We start from the raw sequence: 19,069 nt of genomic DNA on the forward strand, positions 1-19,069 counted from the left end.
TGCCGATGGGATCTGTTCATAAAGAAAACAACACTAAGATTGTTCATTTGTGCTGCTTCTGAAAACCACATGATCGAATCCCAGAGTGGAAGCATTTTCACACGAATCCACACTGACAGCAGCAGGTCAATGTAGCTCACCGTCCACAGGGAAACCTTCAGCGTTGGGATACGTTTTTAACCCTTTAAAGCCGGTCAGAGCAGCACGCTCCGTTTTGCGTAACTATTTTTAAATCCCGGTAGCACTGCAACCACGTAAGCTAGCGCAATAATTTTTTTTTGCATATGAAACCGGAGGAGTTGTACTTACATCTTATGCCATCAGCTTGTCCTCGGTCATAGTTTCCTTTCACATATAGCTTAAAAAAAACTGCATAAAAAGCGCTTGCAGCAACAAAAACAATATTCCAGAAACAGGTTTTGCCGATCCGATCAGCTGTTTGTAACACTTCCTACGTCCATCAGCGTGAACTATCGCATGTCCGCCATGACCTGCCCGAAACCGGAAGTGACGTCATTTTGTGGGATTTTTATTTCTTTATTTTTTTTTGCAAATTTGAATTATATTTATTTTCGTTTTTCCTGCAGTTTATAAAAATTGGTGTATTTCAAAAATAAAACTATGAAGACACTTAAAATAAATTTCTTGTGGTGGGAAACTATTTTGTGCAACTTTTTTGTATTTACAGTTTTGAGGGATACGTTTTTGTAGTTTTTCGCAATTTATGTAATTACTATGTACTTAATAATAATAATAATAATAATAATAATAATAATAATAATAATAATAATAATAATACATTTTATTTAAATAGCGCCTTTCAAAGCACCCAAGGACACTGTACAACAGATAAAAACTGGAAATATACACAATGATAAAAATAAAAGATAAAAGTTAAAACATACAGAAATTTAAGAATAGGCAATTTTAAACAGATGAGTTTTGAGGGTGGACTTAAAAAGAGAGAATGAACTAATATTTCTGAGGTCCGGGGGTAGGGAATTCCAAAGTCGAGGGGCAGAGCAGCTAAAGGCCCTCCCTCCCATTGTGATCAGACGAGCAGAGGGAACAGAGAGAGAAAGAGAAGATGAAGATCTGAGGCAGCGGGATGGGAGCTTCATCTGTAATAAGTCAGAGAGGTACGGTGGAGAGAGAGAATGAATAGCCTTGAATGTATACAGAATTATTTTAAAATGGATGCGAAATTTGACCGGGAGCCAGTGAAGTTGCTTCAGGATTGGGGAGATGTGGTGGGTAGAAGAAGTCCTAGAAATAATACGGGCTGCAGAGTTCTGGACACGTTGGAGACATGCAGACATATTATTAAAATTTGGGCTGTAATGGTTGCAACTTGAAATGCTCCCAAAAATGGCTCCACAGCATGTAAAAATATACTATAAGCTCTGGCGGACTTGGTTCTATGGCAGGTCTTAAAGGGTTAAATTCAAACTGGTGTCATTGTCCAAAACATGATGTTCAAATCAGTAGCGTACCCCCACCTCCATCGACTAATTAAAAAACTGTGTGCCAAATTACTGGTGAGTAAATTATAACCTTGGATGTGAGTCGTCACGGGAGGGTGATGAGAGGAGCCCATTGTTTCATCACACGTTATCTCATTACAAACACAAAATGGAAAGTCAACTCAGTATTGCTACTTTTTTATTTACCATAAAGGTGGGGAGTTTGTGTGCTTCATTAATGCTTCATTTCAGATTGATATTGATGCTTTCACAGCGGATGTGAACATGTTGGTCTTTGTGGATTTAAATGTTTTCACATTTCCTGTTTAATCGGTGCTGTGGCCTGTGGCCATGGGTGGATTGTCATTTGATGTCTTGGCTTGTTAGAGCACCAGTGACATGTGGATGCAGTTCATAGTGTGTGCTGCCACTTACCTGATGCTGTAGTCGTTTAGATAATGAGAGAATCCCTTCACAGCGACAGGGCAGGCATAATTGCAGGCAAATTTCCTGGAGCTCTCTACAAGCACTAAATACGTCATAACTCTGTTCTGTGCTTGCAGTCCGTTTCACCTGTCTTGATCTCTTTCCACAGTTTTTAATCTTAAAATTGGAAAGGCCAGCAATTGTTCAGAGCATCACCTTTGGGAAATATGAGAAGACTCATGTGTGCAACTTGAAGAAGTTCAAAGTGTTTGGTGGGATGAGCGAAGAAAACATGACCGAGCTTTTGTCCAGGTGAGATGCCCCTGTAGCTTCAGGGAGACATGTTTCTGTGTTTGTCTGGTCCTGTAGTGTCTTTATTGGTAGACACAATACCAGGAGAATGACAGTGCCATCAGAAGTGCTCTCAATTGTGGCTGTCGAGACGACTTCTAGTTGACAGAAATTCACTGGTTGAACAGATTCTTTTTTTTTTTTTTTTTTTTTTTTTTAAATTGTCTTAAGTAACAAATTGCCTCAGGTGTTATGTTGAATTTGAACTTCAATAAATACAAATTCAAAGAACAGAGGATTGTAGTAGTTGTAAATGTGCAACTTCAATTGTTGCAAATTGTTTCTGGAGAACCTGCAACTGGCAAATGAGTCCATCCAGCTGAAGAGCTGCATTAGCAGGCTGCATGTTTGTTAACAGCCTGAACTGCAGCTGCAAGGCCACACATGAAGTCTAGTTAGCTGCCAGAGGTGGAGGGCTGTCCAGCAAATGGATTCAGTCGGTATCTCAACTCACCAGTAGGATTAGTGAAACAGCTGTGTCATCTTGATTGTCTTTCTCCATCTGCCAGTGGCCTTAAGAATGACTACAACAAGGAAACGTTCACCTTAAAGCACAAGATCGACGAGCAGATGTTCCCCTGCAGATTTGTCAAAATAGGTGAGAGCAGTTTGGCACGCTTTGTGTTGTCATGTGTTTGTTGCTGTTAACACTTCTTACCACTTGTTTGTTTAACTTCAGTGCCTCTGATGTCTTGGGGTCCGAGTTTCAACTTCAGCATCTGGTACATTGAGCTGCATGGAATTGAAGACCCAGATGTGGTGCAGCCCTGCCTTAACTGGTATAGCAAGGTAGGCCTCAGCCTGGATGTTAGAGGGGTGGGGCAGAGGTGGAAGAGTGGATTTGCCTTCCTGCGTAATATCAGCTTGAATGAAAACTTCTGGGACGTCAGAGGTGCTGATTACATTTGGAAACCCACAAACTCAGTTTGTCTCTGGGACAGTTTCTTTAATTGCATTCACATAGTTTCACTTCTGTCTTAAATTCATGTGTTGGATTCCATGTAATTTATGAATATTGTCGTTTATTACTTAATTACAAAAGATAGTTTGGCCTCTGTGGATTTTAGGCCATGCCTTTCAAATGTAAGCAAAGAAAAACCTGCTTTTATCTGCTGATTCGAGTTTAGGCTTAAATTTATGTTCTAATCCTGTAAAGGCAAAGAGCTGCAGTTTCTTTTGGTTTCTCCCGCTGGTTGTCTGTCTCTGGACATTTCCCGTGATGTCTCCAGTGTCGGTTGTCACCATTTGCTTCCACACACATTAGCAGACTCATTGCAGTTTGCGTTTGGTTAGGACTTTAGATATTTTACATGAGACAAATGAACTTTTTCTCAGTCGTCCTCCTCCTCTGACGATGTAGCAGAGCCGAGCTGGCAGGCTCCTTTACTTTTGTTGTCTTAAAATATCTCCAGACTGCTGACAATTCTCATCGTCCGCCTACCTGCTCACATGAGTTAATGTTGCTGTAAAGTGGTATCGTGTGGTCTCTGCTGTACATTTGTTGCTAGCTTAAACTTGCATATGATGGAGCCGGGACATTATACCCGTGCTTCTCACGACCACATCGTTTCTTGTATATTTTACTACAACATGAAGAATATAAAAAAACTGTACCTGCTACCGTTCGAGTTAACCAGCAGCAGCCGTGTTCTGATCAGGGAGGTTCCTGCAAACAAAGAACTAACAAACTGCTGAAATGACATCTGACCCACGTTAAAACATGGACTGAACATACACACACCCACAATGGACAACTGTACCCTCAAACACACAATAATAACATGGACTGAACCACCACTCACAACCACCAGCACTTTATATAGCCTCTGTAGAAATTATCTACATATCTCACTTATCTTAACTGCACTACTGTATAGCTCTGTGTAAATAATCATTCTGTACATTCGATAATCTTTAATCCTACAACTGTTTACAACTTGCATAGTTCCCATTTCTGTATAGCTGTATATCTCAGATTCTGTAAAGTTATTTATTTCATATTCTGTATAGTTTTTCATATTTATATCCTGTTCATAGCCTGTACATAGCTTGTACTCACTACAGCCTGTACATACTTATAGTTATAGAATATTCACAACATACTTCATACCGTGTACATTATAACATACCATAATAGACCCATTTCTGTAATATACTCACATATCTATATTATTGCTAATATATATTGTAATATATCTATATCACTAAAGCACTTCTGGATGGATGCAAACTGCATTTCGTTGCCCTGTACCTGTGCATGTGCAATGACAATAAAGTTGAATTCTATTCTATTCTATTCTAAATGTGTGGTGCTTTTGGATTAGTGACTAACATTAACAGTGCTAACACAAGCCATTCCTTCCCTGACCCGTAACCATCAACATATCTGTGCATGTGGTTTGTTGCTGCTTCACTAGTTCAGCTGTTTCCAGTTTACTTTAGTTTACAAATTATAGCCGATATACAGCTGTTTATTTAAACATCTCAGAGTGCGCCCAAATGCTTGATGGAGCTGCAGACGCTGGTGATAGCGTAGCATACTCCGCCGGATGGTGGACGTGTAGATGCTCATGCAAGTTAGTCGTGTTTGAGTACTTTGCTCGCACTTTACATCTGCACAAGCAGCACACCGCTTTGAGTACATCCTTAGGTTTACCCCTTTCATCCAAAATTCGCGACTTTGTATATTTTTTTAATGCTGTCAGTGTTAATGTGCCGTCATCACGACTGACACGATTAATAATTAACCCATCTGGAGCACGGACTGAGTCAAAATCCCCAAAATGTCTCTGTTAACACATTTCAGGCAGTTTGTCCAAAGTTTGTTCTCTCTCTCTCTCTCTCTCTCTCTCTCTCACTCACACACACACACACACACACACACACACACACACACACACACACACACACACACACACACACACACACACATATACATGTATATGTGTGTATATGTATATCTTGTTCAGTTTCATGTCACTAAAAGAAGCTGTAACTTAGATGTTCTGTCTTGTTCAGAGTCTGCTGAAGGACCAACGACATCACACAGCAAAAAGAATTTCCCAGAGACTCAATGTTCCATATATTTTTGATGCTGCCTCCTTGTGACAGTACACGGCCACAACATGGTTCAGTGCACACGCTTTGTGTAGGACCAATGCACAGATACACCGGTCCCTTAACAATGGCAGAAACATTTAGCTAACTATATGAACCAGTCGTGCACAGGACGACAGTAGCCGCTGCTCTGAACAACAGTATCCTGCAGGTTTTGGCAGGACTACACCTGTCGGGTGTTTGCATGGCTGAGCGGCTGCATCTAGTCCTCCAACTGTAAAGCATCCAGTGCGGTGGTGCAAAGCACCCACCCCTAGACGCTATAGAGCAGCGGACACGTGTTCTCTGGAGTGATGATTCAGGTTTCTCCATCTGACAATCTGATGGATGAGTCTGGGTTGGTGGTTGCCAGGAGAATGCTACTTGTCTGACTGCGTTTTGCCAAGTATGAAGCTTGGTGGAGGGGGATTGTGGGGTGGGACTGTTGGCTCAGCCCGTTAGTGAAAGGAACTCTTAATGCTTCAGCAAATCAAGACACTCTAGACAATTTCATGCTCTCAACTTTGTGGGAACAGTTGGGGATGTCGCCGTCCTGTTGGAACATGGATAAGGGAGTTTGGTGTGGAAGAACCTGACTGGCCTACACAGATCCTGACCTCGACCCCAAAAAAGCACCCTTAGGATGAATTGGAGTGGAGACTGGGAGCCAGGCCTCGTCCAGCATCACTGTGTCTGACTTCACGAATGCGCTTCTGGAACACGATGCTCATAACCACCGTATGGATTAAGAATCGAACGTCGCTTGAGTTCATATACGTGTGAAGGCAGTATAATGTCAAATACTAGACTGGTGGCATCATGCGCTGCGTTGTTTTTGTTTTTTAAAAAAGCTTTGAGGCGTAATACTCAACCTTCAGTGTCATTTGGTTTCACACGTGTTTGATAGACCTGATGCTGAGTCGGGTGTGGTCCAAGCATTCGTGCAGTGATTTGAACTCATCAGTTTGCTCTCCATCATGTCCTTATAGTACCGAGAACAGGAAGCCATCCGCCTTTGCCTGAAGCACTTCCGACAGCATAACTACACAGAGGCCTTCGAGTCGCTGCAGAAGAAGACTCGAATAGCTCTGGAGCACCCCATGCTAACCCACCTGCACGACCGACTGGTGCTGCAAGGAGACTTTGATGCCTGTGAGGAGCTGATAGACAAAGCTGTGAGAGGTATGCAGCCATAGTGTTTGTTCTGACTGAGAGAAATGCTCATGGGATTACGCTTGTTTTCTTTCTCATATTTGATTCATGTGTCCTCTTGCTAGATGGCTTGTTTAACCAGTACATCAGCCAGCAGGAGTACAAGCCCAGGTGGAGTCAGATCATCCCCAAATGCAACAAAGGTACAAGCGCCCAAGAAATCAACCGCGACGACATGAACAGTGAGACCATCTTTCCAGTGGGAAATGTTCCCGCTTATCACACATTTCAATACATGCTGACAACTTTGCCACCTGTCTAAAGCAGCGCTGTCTTTCTTGTCTGTTTGCTGCCCCGCCCATCCCTTCGCTCCACCCCATTTTGCCTGATCCACGCCTCACCTCTCTGCTTCGTCGTCTGTCCCCCCCCACGCTCACACTCCATCTTTGTCTTTTCCATCCTCCTTTTCTCTTTGCAGGTGACGGTGACGACAACAGGCCGGGGATGAGGGGAGGACATCAAATGGTCATTGACGTCCAAACTGGTGAGACTCACACAGCGCACTGTTATGACTTGGCTATGACTCACGTCCTCCTATGCACACTGAGCTCGCAAAGCTCTGCTGCCGTTTAATCAAATGAACCCTCCACAGTTCCTCCACCTCGAACGTTCTCCTTCCAACCAAACCGTTCTATTTGTAAAAACACATTAATCTCGGCTTTTGTTTCGACAGACGCACCGCTGCTTTTTAATGAATTAATTAATTTTAACCCTTGGATCTGACAACATTGTTGGCAGTGTACTTCCCTGCTGGCTGCCAGGAAAAACAAAAGCCTGCATTGTTAGTGTGTGTATGTGAGACTGAGTGATGCAGTGTCTGCAGCTCGTGTATGAGCTGGGAGAAGGCAGCATCTCTGCTCTGCATCAGGCAGCACACACTGACCTCTGTGTCCCACCACAGGAGTCGTGGTGCAGGACATCCCCAGTGATTTCTCTGTCCGGTGCCTGATATCGTTTACATTCTCGTAATTAGTGTTATTTTATTTTATTTAGAATTTCTTGTCAAGGAGTTTGTTTTATTTATTTAAACACAAGGAAGGACCAGTTAAGCTATGGCGTCACAGCCCCTGATCTGAGTCCCTTTACTGGCTGTTGGGATTTGTACTGTACATTCTGGTTATGATGAACCGCTCTCTATTTGAACACACAGCTTATCTGGTAAATGTTTACGGCATGAGAGGCACAAAGGGACAGAACACTTGGTTATCCAGGGTTTTCCTGAGGTTTCTGGATGATGTGCAGCATTTGTTGTGGTTGTGTGGGAGGCTGCACTGATTGTGTTTCAGTAAAGCCTGTTGGTTTGGACATTTTTTTGTCATTACAACAATTTACATGAAACAATACAAACACAAAGAAAAACTCTGAAAGACCTTTTAGAAAGCTTGCACAAGACAACAGTTTAAAAAATGACAGTCTGGCTGCTTGGAGGCAAAATACAAAGAATGCAGTAGATTTAACATTTAACAGTACACTTACAAAGTTGATGAATATATTTTACTCAGTAATTTAACAATAAACTTATACCATATAAAATTATATTTCTATCACATGAACCTCGAGTCCTTTCAGACAGTTGCCACATGGTGGGAGTTATTATAGCGTGACACGTGGAAAGCTGCAGTTAATAGTAGGGCTGTGCGATATGACCAAAATCTCATATCCCGATATAAGACATCTGTCGTCCGATAACGATATAAATCACAAAAATGTAACATTTTCTGTAAAGTCTGTGAATCTCGGGCAGCTCGACTTGGTGAAGTGTTTCCAGCTGGGCGTCGTGTAGCTGGAGTCGAGTGTTTTAGCCGATGCATGAAACGATACATTTTTAGACATAAGTTGTAACGGCCGCCGTTTTCTTTGTGAGTATTTATTACACGGCGTGCTGCGGGGAGAAGCCTGTTCTGACGTTTGAGTCTAAGGTTTATTTTTTTAGCACCTGGCGGCTCTTTTTTACTTCTCATCCGTAAATAATCTGCTCTTTCACGTGATTCCATTTATTTTGAAAAGTCTCAACAGGATCTTGAACTTTATTGTGAAAGGTTTATGTGGAACATAAACAAGTGGACACGCGATGGTTTTACCGTCGTTGTTGCTAACGACAACGCATGAAAACAGGCGCTTGTGCGTCCGTAGTGTGGTTATATTAAATATAAGAGAAAGAGAGAACTTTAATTAATATAGCCACTACAGTGACCATCAGAACCATGAAAAAATATTACTGTAAACAGTTTATTTTGTGACACCACAAAACAAATGATAGTGTAAAATGAAACGACAGACGTTTTTATATCGTCATCGATATATATCGTTACATCGAGCAGCCCTAGTTAATAATGTGATTAACAAAACACAAACTAACACCTGAAACATGTCAGCGGAAACCAGTTTGTCTTATGTTGAGCTGAGGATGTCAGCAGCTCTCAGCTCCCACGCCAGCTGGTCGAAGTTTGCAATGCAAACATGGTGCCAACCAAACTAAACCAATCATACTCATGTCATGCTAGCTGCCTTCATCTGACAAGACCTGCAGTCAGCAAAAAGATGGACTGACAGGAAGGCACGGAGGCTGTTTTTGCAGAAATGTTGATTTGCTCTGTAGTTTTAGCTCGGCCTCTAGATGATGATACAAAATAACATTTTTGTTATGGACTTTCAAATGTTGCTTTATGGCAGAATTATTAATTATTGGATATAATTACATATATTTGCCTCATTCCAAGTGCTCATTTGTAGCCGTTTCGAGGCTTACAGTGGGGCAAAAAAGTATTTAGTCAGCCACCGATTGTGCAAGTTCCCCCACCTAAAATGATGACAGAGGTCAGTAATTTGCACCAGAGGTACACTTCAACTGTGAGAGACAGAATGTGGAAAAAAAATCCATGAATCCACATGGTAGGATTTGTAAAGAATTTATTCGTAAATCAGGGTGGAAAATAAGTATTTGGTCAATAACAAAAATACAACTCAATACTTTGTAACATAACCTTTGTTGGCAATAACAGAGGTCAAACGTTTACTATAGGTCTTTACCAGGTTTGCACACACAGTAGCTGGTATTTTGGCCCATTCCTCCATGCAGATCTTCTCGAGAGCAGTGATGTTTTGGGGCTGTCGCCGAGCAACACGGACTTTCAACTCCCGCCACAGATTTTCTATGGGGTTGAGGTCTGGAGACTGGCTAGGCCACTCCAGGACTTTCAAATGCTTCTTACGGAGCCACTCCTTTGTTGCCCGGGCGGTGTGTTTTGGATCATTGTCATGTTGGAAGACCCAGCCTCGTTTCATCTTCAAAGTTCTCACTGATGGAAGGAGGTTTTGGCTCAAAATCTCACGATACATGGCCCCATTCATTCTGTCCTTAACACGGATCAGTCGTCCTGTCCCCTTGGCAGAAAAACAGCCCCATAGCATGATGTTTCCACCCCCATGCTTCACAGTAGGTATGGTGTTCTTGGGATGCAACTCAGTATTCTTCTTCCTCCAAACACGACGAGTTGAGTTTATGCCAAAAAGTTCTACTTTGGTTTCATCTGACCACATGACATTCTCCCAATCCTCTGCTGTATCATCCATGTGCTCTCTGGCAAACTTCAGACGGGCCTGGACATGCACTGGCTTCAGCAGCGGAACACGTCTGGCACTGCGGGATTTGATTCCCTGCCGTTGTAGTGTGTTACTGATGGTGACCTTTGTTACTTTGGTCCCAGCTCTCTGCAGGTCATTCACCAGGTCCCCCCGTGTGGTTCTGGGATCTTTGCTCACCGTTCTCATGATCATTTTGACCCCACGGGATGAGATCTTGCGTGGAGCCCCAGATCGAGGGAGATTATCAGTGGTCTTGTATGTCTTCCATTTTCTGATGATTGCTCCCACAGTTGATTTTTTCACACCAAGCTGCTTGCCTATTGTAGATTCACTCTTCCCAGTCTGGTGCAGGTCTACAATACTTTTCCTGGTGTCCTTCGAAAGCTCTTTGGTCTTGGCCATGGCGGCGTTTGGAGTCTGACTGTTTGAGGCTGTGGTCAGGTGTCTTTTATACAGATGATGAGTTCAAACAGGTGCCATTCATACAGGTAACGAGTGGGGGACAGAAAAGCTTCTTACAGAAGACGTTACAGGTCTGTGAGAGCCAGAGATTTTCCTTGTTTGAGGTGACCAAATACTTATTTTCCACCCTAATTTACGAATAAATTCTCTACAAATCCTACCATGTGAATTCATGGATTTTTTTTTTTTTTCTTTTCACATTCTGTCTCTCACAGTTGAAGTGTACCTCTGGTGCAAATTACTGACCTCTGTCATCATTTTAAGTGGGGGAACTTGCACAATCGGTGGCTGGCTAAATACTTTTTTGCCCCACTGTATGTACACTCGGTCATATACGTCGGTCCTCTGCCACAGATGCTGACAGAGGTGGGACCAAGTCATTGTTTTGCAAGTCTCAAGTAAGTCTCAAGTCTTTATCCTCAAGTCTCAAGTCAAGTCTCAAGTCAAGTCTCAAGTAATGTCATTCAAGTCAGAGTCGAGTCTCAAGTCACTGGTGTAAAAGTCCGAGTAAAGTCACAAGTCTGAAATTTTGAATTTCAAGTCCTTTCGAGTCTTTAAAAAAAAGAAAAAAAACGAAAAAAGCATGTTGCAGTTATATGCTAAATGTAAATATTAGACCATGTAATTTTTAAATCTGTGTTTTTCTCAACACATGACCAAATAGTGAACTTAGAAAATATACACAAATTGTGAAATTGCACCTCTTTAAAATGCAGCTCAATTAAACTTAGCTCCAAGAATAATTTTCACCGACAGTTCTGAGATAAGCTGCATGTTATTCTTGGATGCGGTTGTAGGACCGGTTGTCGTGCCAAAGTAGGTATCCCCGACAGAATTTGTTTCCCCTGTGCTGGGAGCACGCAGGAAGTACTGATGTTTTCATTTTGTGAAAAATTAGTATCATTACATTACCATTCAGTTTGAGGGTTACAACAGAAAATTATATATTTATTGCTCACGGGGTATCAGATGGGATTATTTTAATAAACCATAAACATTTTGGCTAATAACTATTTTTATTCTCCTGTAACTTTATTATATAAAGAGCTAAATCCTCCAAAGTTTCAGGAGAAATGCGTCATAATAAGAAGTGTTTGTGAACGAAAAATCAGCAATGTGGGATACTGTTTGTCCGTGATTTACACAGGGGGAACAAATTGTGGCAGGACCAGCCTGATATTATTTGTATCCCACTATAACTTCGTTGTATAAAGAGCTAAGATCTCAAAAATGTCAGGAGTAGTTAGTCATTATAAGAAGTGTTTGTAAACTAAAAATCAACAATGCGGGATACTGTTTGTCCGTGATTTGGACAGTCCAGCGTGTGCTCCCGACTCAGGGGAAACAAATTCTGTCGGGGATACCTAGTTTGGCACGACATAGTAACTTCAGGTCACTGCAACAAGCCCAGGTACAGTTTACCGACGGATGGGTACAGGACCTTGAAATGCACCGTGTGGAAAGTAAAGACCATCGTACATATCATAAGTTTACCAGTCTCACAAATCGTCGTCATAAATACACATTCGTTAACCGTTTATTAATAGGACCTTTAAGCTCAACGGTAATTAATTAGCAGTGGAAATAATTTCTGGTAGCATCACAGAAATGTAGCAGTGACAATAATACTGTATGTTGTAATCGTACTGGGCAATTAGTGATACAAAAAACCTGTTTTATCCTGTGAATAAAAGTATATGTTTTTGTCAATGTACCATAATAACAGAAGCGAAACGCAATATTGTGTCAGGATAATTCACTATTTATGCACAATAAACAAAGGAGCGACAATTTCTGTTCAGCGTCAGACTTGCTTGTAACCTATATCACCAATTATGTTAAGAAAAATGACGCATTAACTACAAGAGCAGACTGACCTTTGTGGGAATGCTTGGAGCAGACTAACCTGTGAGCTGGAGGGTTCTGGGACGTTATATTTTGTCTTTGAATGGCTGCAATCCAGGCCATCCGTCGCCTCTTTGTTACTTCGGAAACATGGCTTGAACAATTTCTCTTCAACGACGTAATCCGATAACAACCGATCTCTTTACCCGTCGGCTTCCCGTGGCTGTCATGCAACCGGCTATTGCAGTTAATAATACAACAGCTTCTTGACATTTTTGTGTTTCTTTTTTATCGCTGTGTGACTGATTTCAATTTTCAATCTCTATATAATATGCATGTTAAATTTTATATTTGGGGTGAAATATCAAGTCTTTTCAAGTAAACCGGTTCAAGTCCAATTCAAGTCCCAGGTCATTGGTGTAAAAGTCCAAGTCAAGTCACAAGTCTTAGAACATTTTTTCAAGTCAAGTCTAAAGTCATAAAATTAATGACTCGAGTCTGACTCGAGTCCAAGTCATGTGACTCGAGTCCACACCTCTGGATGCTGATATGCTTAAAAAGAACTTGAATAGGGGATTTCCACTTTATATGAAGCAAACACATCATGATCTCATGGTGAAACCAGTGTTTTATAAACACCCTGCTCATATATTCCTTTTCTCTCCCGTCACCTTTGTTATGTTTTTGACAGCTTTATCGCCCTTCTGGCACAAAACGGGCTTTTTAACAAAGCTGTTGCTTCACGAGCTGCGTATTTACCTCCACACAGTGTGTCACTTCAAAGGGGGAATGTGATCTGAAAGCACTTTAAATCCCAAATTCCTGCTAATCCTTTACACAAATCAACCGATTGTTGGTCGTTTCCAGTGACTCATAATACTTTGTGTCTTTACAACTCATTCTCGCAGCTTCCTACATCTCCCATCTGCCTGAGCTACACTGGCCTGAATTTGACCCAAACAAAGTTTCACAACAAAGAGAGCGCTTTAAAGAGCCATGCTACATTGCAACGCGCCATCTCTCGGCGTGCTTGTCAAATCATGGAAAATGTAGCTTTAGCTTTACCCTGTAAGCGAAAGCATAAATCATCTCAATTTTGCATGTTTGCATGCTGACCCCGTCTGACCGAAGAGTCCGCTGTGCAGAGTAGACCACCGTTTGAACCCCCACCACCATGTGTTATTGATAAAACGTAGTTCTGAACAGAGACTTGTGATGGTGGGTGCTGTGAACTGCAACATGATATCTTTTCTGATTTTATGTACAATAAGAAAACAGATTCTTATTTAACCTCCTAGGACCATCCACATATGTGAACGTCACATTTTGGGACGTCTAGACCAAAATACTTAATTTCTCTCTACAAGGGCCTGACATCCACTTACGAGGACATCATGCTGCCACTGTTCTATCAAAATTTGAAACAAATGTCCTCATATGTGGATCTCATTTTTCTCAGAAACAAAAATTAGGTAAAAATCTGGTGATTCTTTGTTTTTACATTCTTTAGGTCCCAATCAGCCCAAATAGCAAAGACAAATTCAAAATGCTGCCATGAAAGAGTTCGGGTCGTAGGAGGTTAAGGGAAAAACAACAACCTTCTTTGCAGGAGCATGGTTACAAAAGGCTCAGTGCTGGTCATTTCTAACCCACAGAGACGGTGTACCTGTTTGGAGGCTGGGATGGGACGCAGGATTTGGCAGACTTCTGGGCCTACAGTGTGCAGGAGAACCAGTGGGCCTGCATCTCCAGAGACACAGAGAAAGAGGTGATCAAACACTCACCAGTGTCTTCTGATTGTTTTTGACTAGAAAAGAAAAATCACTGTCTGTGCATGTTAGACACACGTGTAAGCATGTCTCCTGTGTAACAGAGTGGTCCGAGTGCTCGCTCATGCCACAAGATGTGCATCGACTCACAGCGGCGACAGATCTACACGCTGGGCCGTTACCTGGACTCCAGTGTCAGGAACAGCAAGTCGCTGAAGAGCGATTTTTACCGCTATGACATAGACGCCAACACCTGGACGCTACTAAGCGAGGATACGTCGGCCGACGGAGGGCCAAAGTTGGTGTTTGACCACCAGGTAGCTGCAAAGGCAAAACGATCTCTTACACTCCACTTTCCCTCCATATTCAACATCCCTGTCCCGTCCATTCACCGTTCTTCCTCTGTAGATGTCCTAAACCTTTAAGCCGTCCTCCTCCTTCTCTGTCTGCAGATAACTCGACCTGACCTGTCCCTCTGAGTTAATCATTATCAATCCTGTTCCTTCCTGTCACTTCCAAAAACAAAAATCTTCAACTGTGTCACCTCCAGCTGCTTTTTGTTAGTGCCTCCGTCTCCAAAGCAAACATCATAACAGGTCTCACTATCATCTTGGGCACCTTCCTTTTGACTCTTGCTGCTAACCTTCTGTCACACATCAGACCTGACACTCAGCTCCACTCACCCCCGTCAGTTGCTTAGTTGACTCCAGTTCTTTAAATACGTGTACTCACTGCATCTTCCTCGTGTTTGTCCATTGTGTCCGAACACTGTCGGACACAACAGGGGCCTCCACTCCTGAACCAACAGGAGGTGAGATGGAGGGGCTGTGTGTAGTCTGAACCTGGCTTAAGTTTAACAGCTCAAGGAGAAGCCTTACCTTAGCTGATTAGTAATTGCAAATCTTTAGTTTTAGCTCTAAATGTCTTTCATTTTTGTTCACACATTTTAAAACATTTCCAACCTTCATGTACGTGGAGTAAAAGTATGTTTGCACTAGGTGTTCACCCCGTGACGTATAACTAAATACAACTCTTGTATTCGGTGCATCGTTTCCTTGCGTACGAGACAAAAGGATTCAAAAATGTTTTCATCAAACCTCCACATAAATAAAGACCACAGGGGGAAAGGGTAGGTGCACCTTGTGTAGTTTCCTTGTGTATGTCAGATAAAGGAAAGTGGAACAGCTAATGTTAAATATACATTGGTTTCATTTCACTGCTGCGTTGGTTTGAAAGGGCTTAGTCTTGCTGCCACTTTTAGTTCCAGCAGAAGTCAACTTCAGACCTGGCTAAGCCCAAGCTGAAAAACACGAGCAGCTCTTTGTGGTCATACTCTGTAGCTACTGCTGGCGTTCATGTTTGTTTGATCGACAAAGCTGTGACGCACACGTGACCTCACAGCAACAGTGGAGACTTGTCTGTGCTGTGACTGCCAGCACTCTCCTCACTCTTTGAGAGGCAGCGTTTAGATGCTGCAGCTTAACTATTTTTAACATCATCCAAAAGCAGCTCTAAGATGTCACCTTGGGGTTGGGGTGAAACTAAGGCAGATGTTTGTCACTTTGGACCAGGGATGTTGCTGGCGACCAAGAAACGTTCAGGCATCAAGTTACACTTGAAAACCAAGAGCATTTTAAACCATTTTCCACATTCTTGCTGCTTCACTGCGCAGCACCTCACATCCTGCATTATCAACATCACATGTTCTACTAAAATATGATATGAACGTGTGTTACTACAGAAGAGCTTAACTTATTATTAAAATATACCAAATATAGATCCGAAAAATCCAAAATATCAAAATGATAAATCATCCATCCATTTGCTCCCACTTATTTTGAAGTTGGATCTTGGGTGCAGCAGGAAGCCCAGACTTCCCTCTGGGCCCTCCTCCTCCAGGGAAACATCGCCTAGGCCAGTCGATAGGTGTAATCTCTCCAGCGTCTCCTCCCAGTAGGACGTGCTGGGCCTGAACACCTTACCCAGGAGTTGACAGCCTTAGCTGTCTCCTCCTGATGTGGAGGAGTAGCACTAATAGAGAGCCCATCTCATTCTGATAGTGTTAACAAAAATATCAGCCTATTAACAGATTAGTTTTTTTAATACAACGATGCGCCATCTGGTGGCAGATGTCTGCATAACATTTAGGACAATAATTGACCAGCATTGGGCATCAAATTTAAATTTCAACAGTTAGATTAAACGACTCATAAGAACAGCAACGAGCAATCGAGTAGTCGTGTAGTCGCACACATCCCCACTTTGGACATTTGTTAGGCAGAATGATTTTAAAGCGGAGTCGTGTCCAAGAAAACACAAGGCAGTTAAGAAGCTTCTTCAACTCAAAAAATGCAAATGGAGAAAATGTAATGAAGGAAGCTTTGATTTAATCTGAAGCATTTAAATCAAAGTAAATTAGTTTCAGCTCAGAGATGCATTTTGTATTAACAGTGACAAACTGCTCTTCCTGCAGATGTGCATGGACTCTGAGAAGCACATGATCTACACGTTTGGGGGTCGGATCCTGACGTGTAATGGAAGCGTGGATGACAGCCGGACGTCGGAGCCGCAGTTCAGCGGCCTGTACGCCTACCACTGCCAACTGGGGACGTGGAGCCTCCTGCGGGAGGACTCGTGCAACGCTGGCCCAGAGGATGTTCAGTCCCGTATCGGGCACTGCATGCTCTTCCACACTGTGAGTGCGTCATTGGATCCATTTCTGAGGACAATCCCGTCAGCGACTGACTTTAATGTCGGCCATTATTTCTGTTTCTTCGCCAGAGGAACCGCTGCCTCTACGTGTTTGGTGGTCAGAGGTCAAAGACGTACCTCAATGATTTCTTCAGTTACGATGTGGATGGAGATCACGTAGAAATCATATCTGATGGCACCAAGAAAGACTCTGGGATGGGTAAGAACGGCTCATATTGGATGATGAGGTCCACTGGTTTATAGAGCTGCACACAGGGAGAGACGACACAGATTAAGCTATCAGTAACAACAAATACAGGTGGCCTGTAATCATAGTAGCGTATTTTCAGACCTCATCAGTTTTTTACACTGCCGGGTTTCAAAAGTGGTGATTTAGATTTTAGTGGTGTCCCTCATCAGTCACCGAGTGTCAGCTCGACTCGGTTCACTTGAACAACGTAGCTGGTACCAGGTATTATCACTTACTGAGAAACCCTGAAAACCAAGTTGAGCCGCGGAACCGTTGGAAAAGGGGTATTCGCCGTTTTCTATTAGAGGAATCACAGATCCTGTATTCAGGGCAGTGCTCTACTTTAAGCGTATATTAAGGGTTTGTCCCAACCCTGAAAACGAGGCGCTACTGAACACATCCCTGGAAACAAATATCACCCTTTTATTAAACTAGCTCGCTAGCTTCAGTTCTGAAACGTATTGATAAATTCATACTAAAAACCTACAGCTTTGTTTGAGAGCACTCCTCTCGTGGTAGATATTCATTTGCACGTTTGTGGTAGCTGCCTCGTAGTCTTCTGGGCTCTGTTTGACTCGGCTACATTAACAATATGATAAAATGATCGAGGCTAATAGATTCTGTGAGCTATCAGAACAGAGATGACGATTGTCTGGTTAAGGAGCTCCTCCACTCTTCAGACACTTCCTGCCAGATCGACTAAAATGTCTGCTACAGTCTGAGCTTCACCTCAAAGCCAGTATAAATAGACCTTGTCTACCCACCACTTACCTCTGTCTTACCCTGCTGGAGCTATCATCAAATCTGTATGATTTGATGATGCACAGGAAAGAAAAATGTGAGCAGGAAAGAACCGAAAGGATTTGATTATGAAGCCAAACACGTCTCATGTTGATGTGAGCTCAGCACTGAAACGCCAGCTTGTCCTGTTGTGCTGACTGGTAACTGTAGACTATATAAAAGATGTAGTTTGCAAGGTGAAGCTAACACATTCAGTTCTTGAAGTTGTTGGAGGTTTTTTGTTTGTTTGGTTGGGGTTTTTTTGAGGGCGGTGCAGGCAGGTCGTGTTGGTTTGTGTGTTTGCTGATGTTTGTTGAGCTGATAGAAACGTTGCATTTACAATGACCTGACAAACAGAAAACGTCACTCCCTTCATGCACGCTCCTCTTCGGTATCGCCAACTAGATGCTGAACTGCAGTCACAACATATGCACATCTGCACTTCTTCCAGTGTTGTGCCAAAACACCAAACCGGCCGACCCCTGACTGCGACTCTTCATCTGTGTTTGTGTGACATCCGCTGCTGATTCGTACCTGAACACACCTGCCTTTCATAAGGCCCAGTGACCTGAAAGAAGTCCAGTCAAAAGCCAAAGTATACGAGCCTGTTTAAGGAGTACAAAGTACAGATATGTGTTTAAAAATTTAAGGAAAAAAAGTATAAATAACTTATATTATTACTACTCATTGACCCAGTATTGGCTCCCCTCACAAAGCTTTACAGTCTGTTGCTCTGTCGGAAATATCATTAATAATTCATTAAACACACATTTGTTGAGTCGATCATTTGGATCAGTTGAATTTCACACATTTAAAAGGTAATTTTCCAGAAATGAAATCAGCACATCACCACAGCATCTCATCCTGAGTCAGCTGAGTGCTGAGCTGTCAGCAGCTTATTATGAATTTCATGCTCTGCCCATCGTGTGGACGATTCAGGGAGGGAAAAGCAGCCGTGCTGACAGTGGAGTCACGATTCCATGTTGCTGCTGTGAGCTGAGCTGTGGCTACTGTTTCTACTGGACATTTAGCATGCGCTGCATTAGATTGACCTGCCAGCGTCATAACGTGTGAACTTTTTGTTATAGCTGACCCAGAACTCCACATTTGTGGTTTTAATTGAATTCCTGATTTTATGA

At 42.5% G+C, this 19,069-nt stretch overlaps 1 protein-coding gene across 3 annotated transcripts in view; it reads left to right on the plus strand.

Moving 5' to 3' along the window:
- The window catches only part of mkln1 (muskelin 1, intracellular mediator containing kelch motifs), a 33,950-nt gene that overhangs the window by 4,407 nt on the left and 10,474 nt on the right, over positions 1–19,069 (plus strand). For 2 of the 3 annotated variants that reach the window (XM_040050668.1, XM_040050670.1), the window contains exons 3-12: positions 2,059–2,201; positions 2,750–2,838; positions 2,920–3,029; positions 6,326–6,518; positions 6,614–6,730; positions 6,967–7,032; positions 14,096–14,208; positions 14,314–14,526; positions 16,683–16,904; positions 16,991–17,120. In XM_040050668.1, the coding sequence (XP_039906602.1) occupies positions 2,059–2,201; positions 2,750–2,838; positions 2,920–3,029; positions 6,326–6,518; positions 6,614–6,730; positions 6,967–7,032; positions 14,096–14,208; positions 14,314–14,526; positions 16,683–16,904; positions 16,991–17,120 (1,396 nt within the window). The remainder of the gene's footprint in view (positions 1–2,058; positions 2,202–2,749; positions 2,839–2,919; positions 3,030–6,325; positions 6,519–6,613; positions 6,731–6,966; positions 7,033–14,095; positions 14,209–14,313; positions 14,527–16,682; positions 16,905–16,990; positions 17,121–19,069) is intronic. The other variant, XM_040050669.1, reaches the window with a different exon arrangement.

This window comes from Simochromis diagramma, unplaced genomic scaffold (genome assembly GCF_900408965.1).
Source record: "Simochromis diagramma unplaced genomic scaffold, fSimDia1.1 OVJJ01000131.1, whole genome shotgun sequence".
NCBI classification, from domain to species: Eukaryota; Metazoa; Chordata; class Actinopteri; order Cichliformes; family Cichlidae; genus Simochromis; species Simochromis diagramma.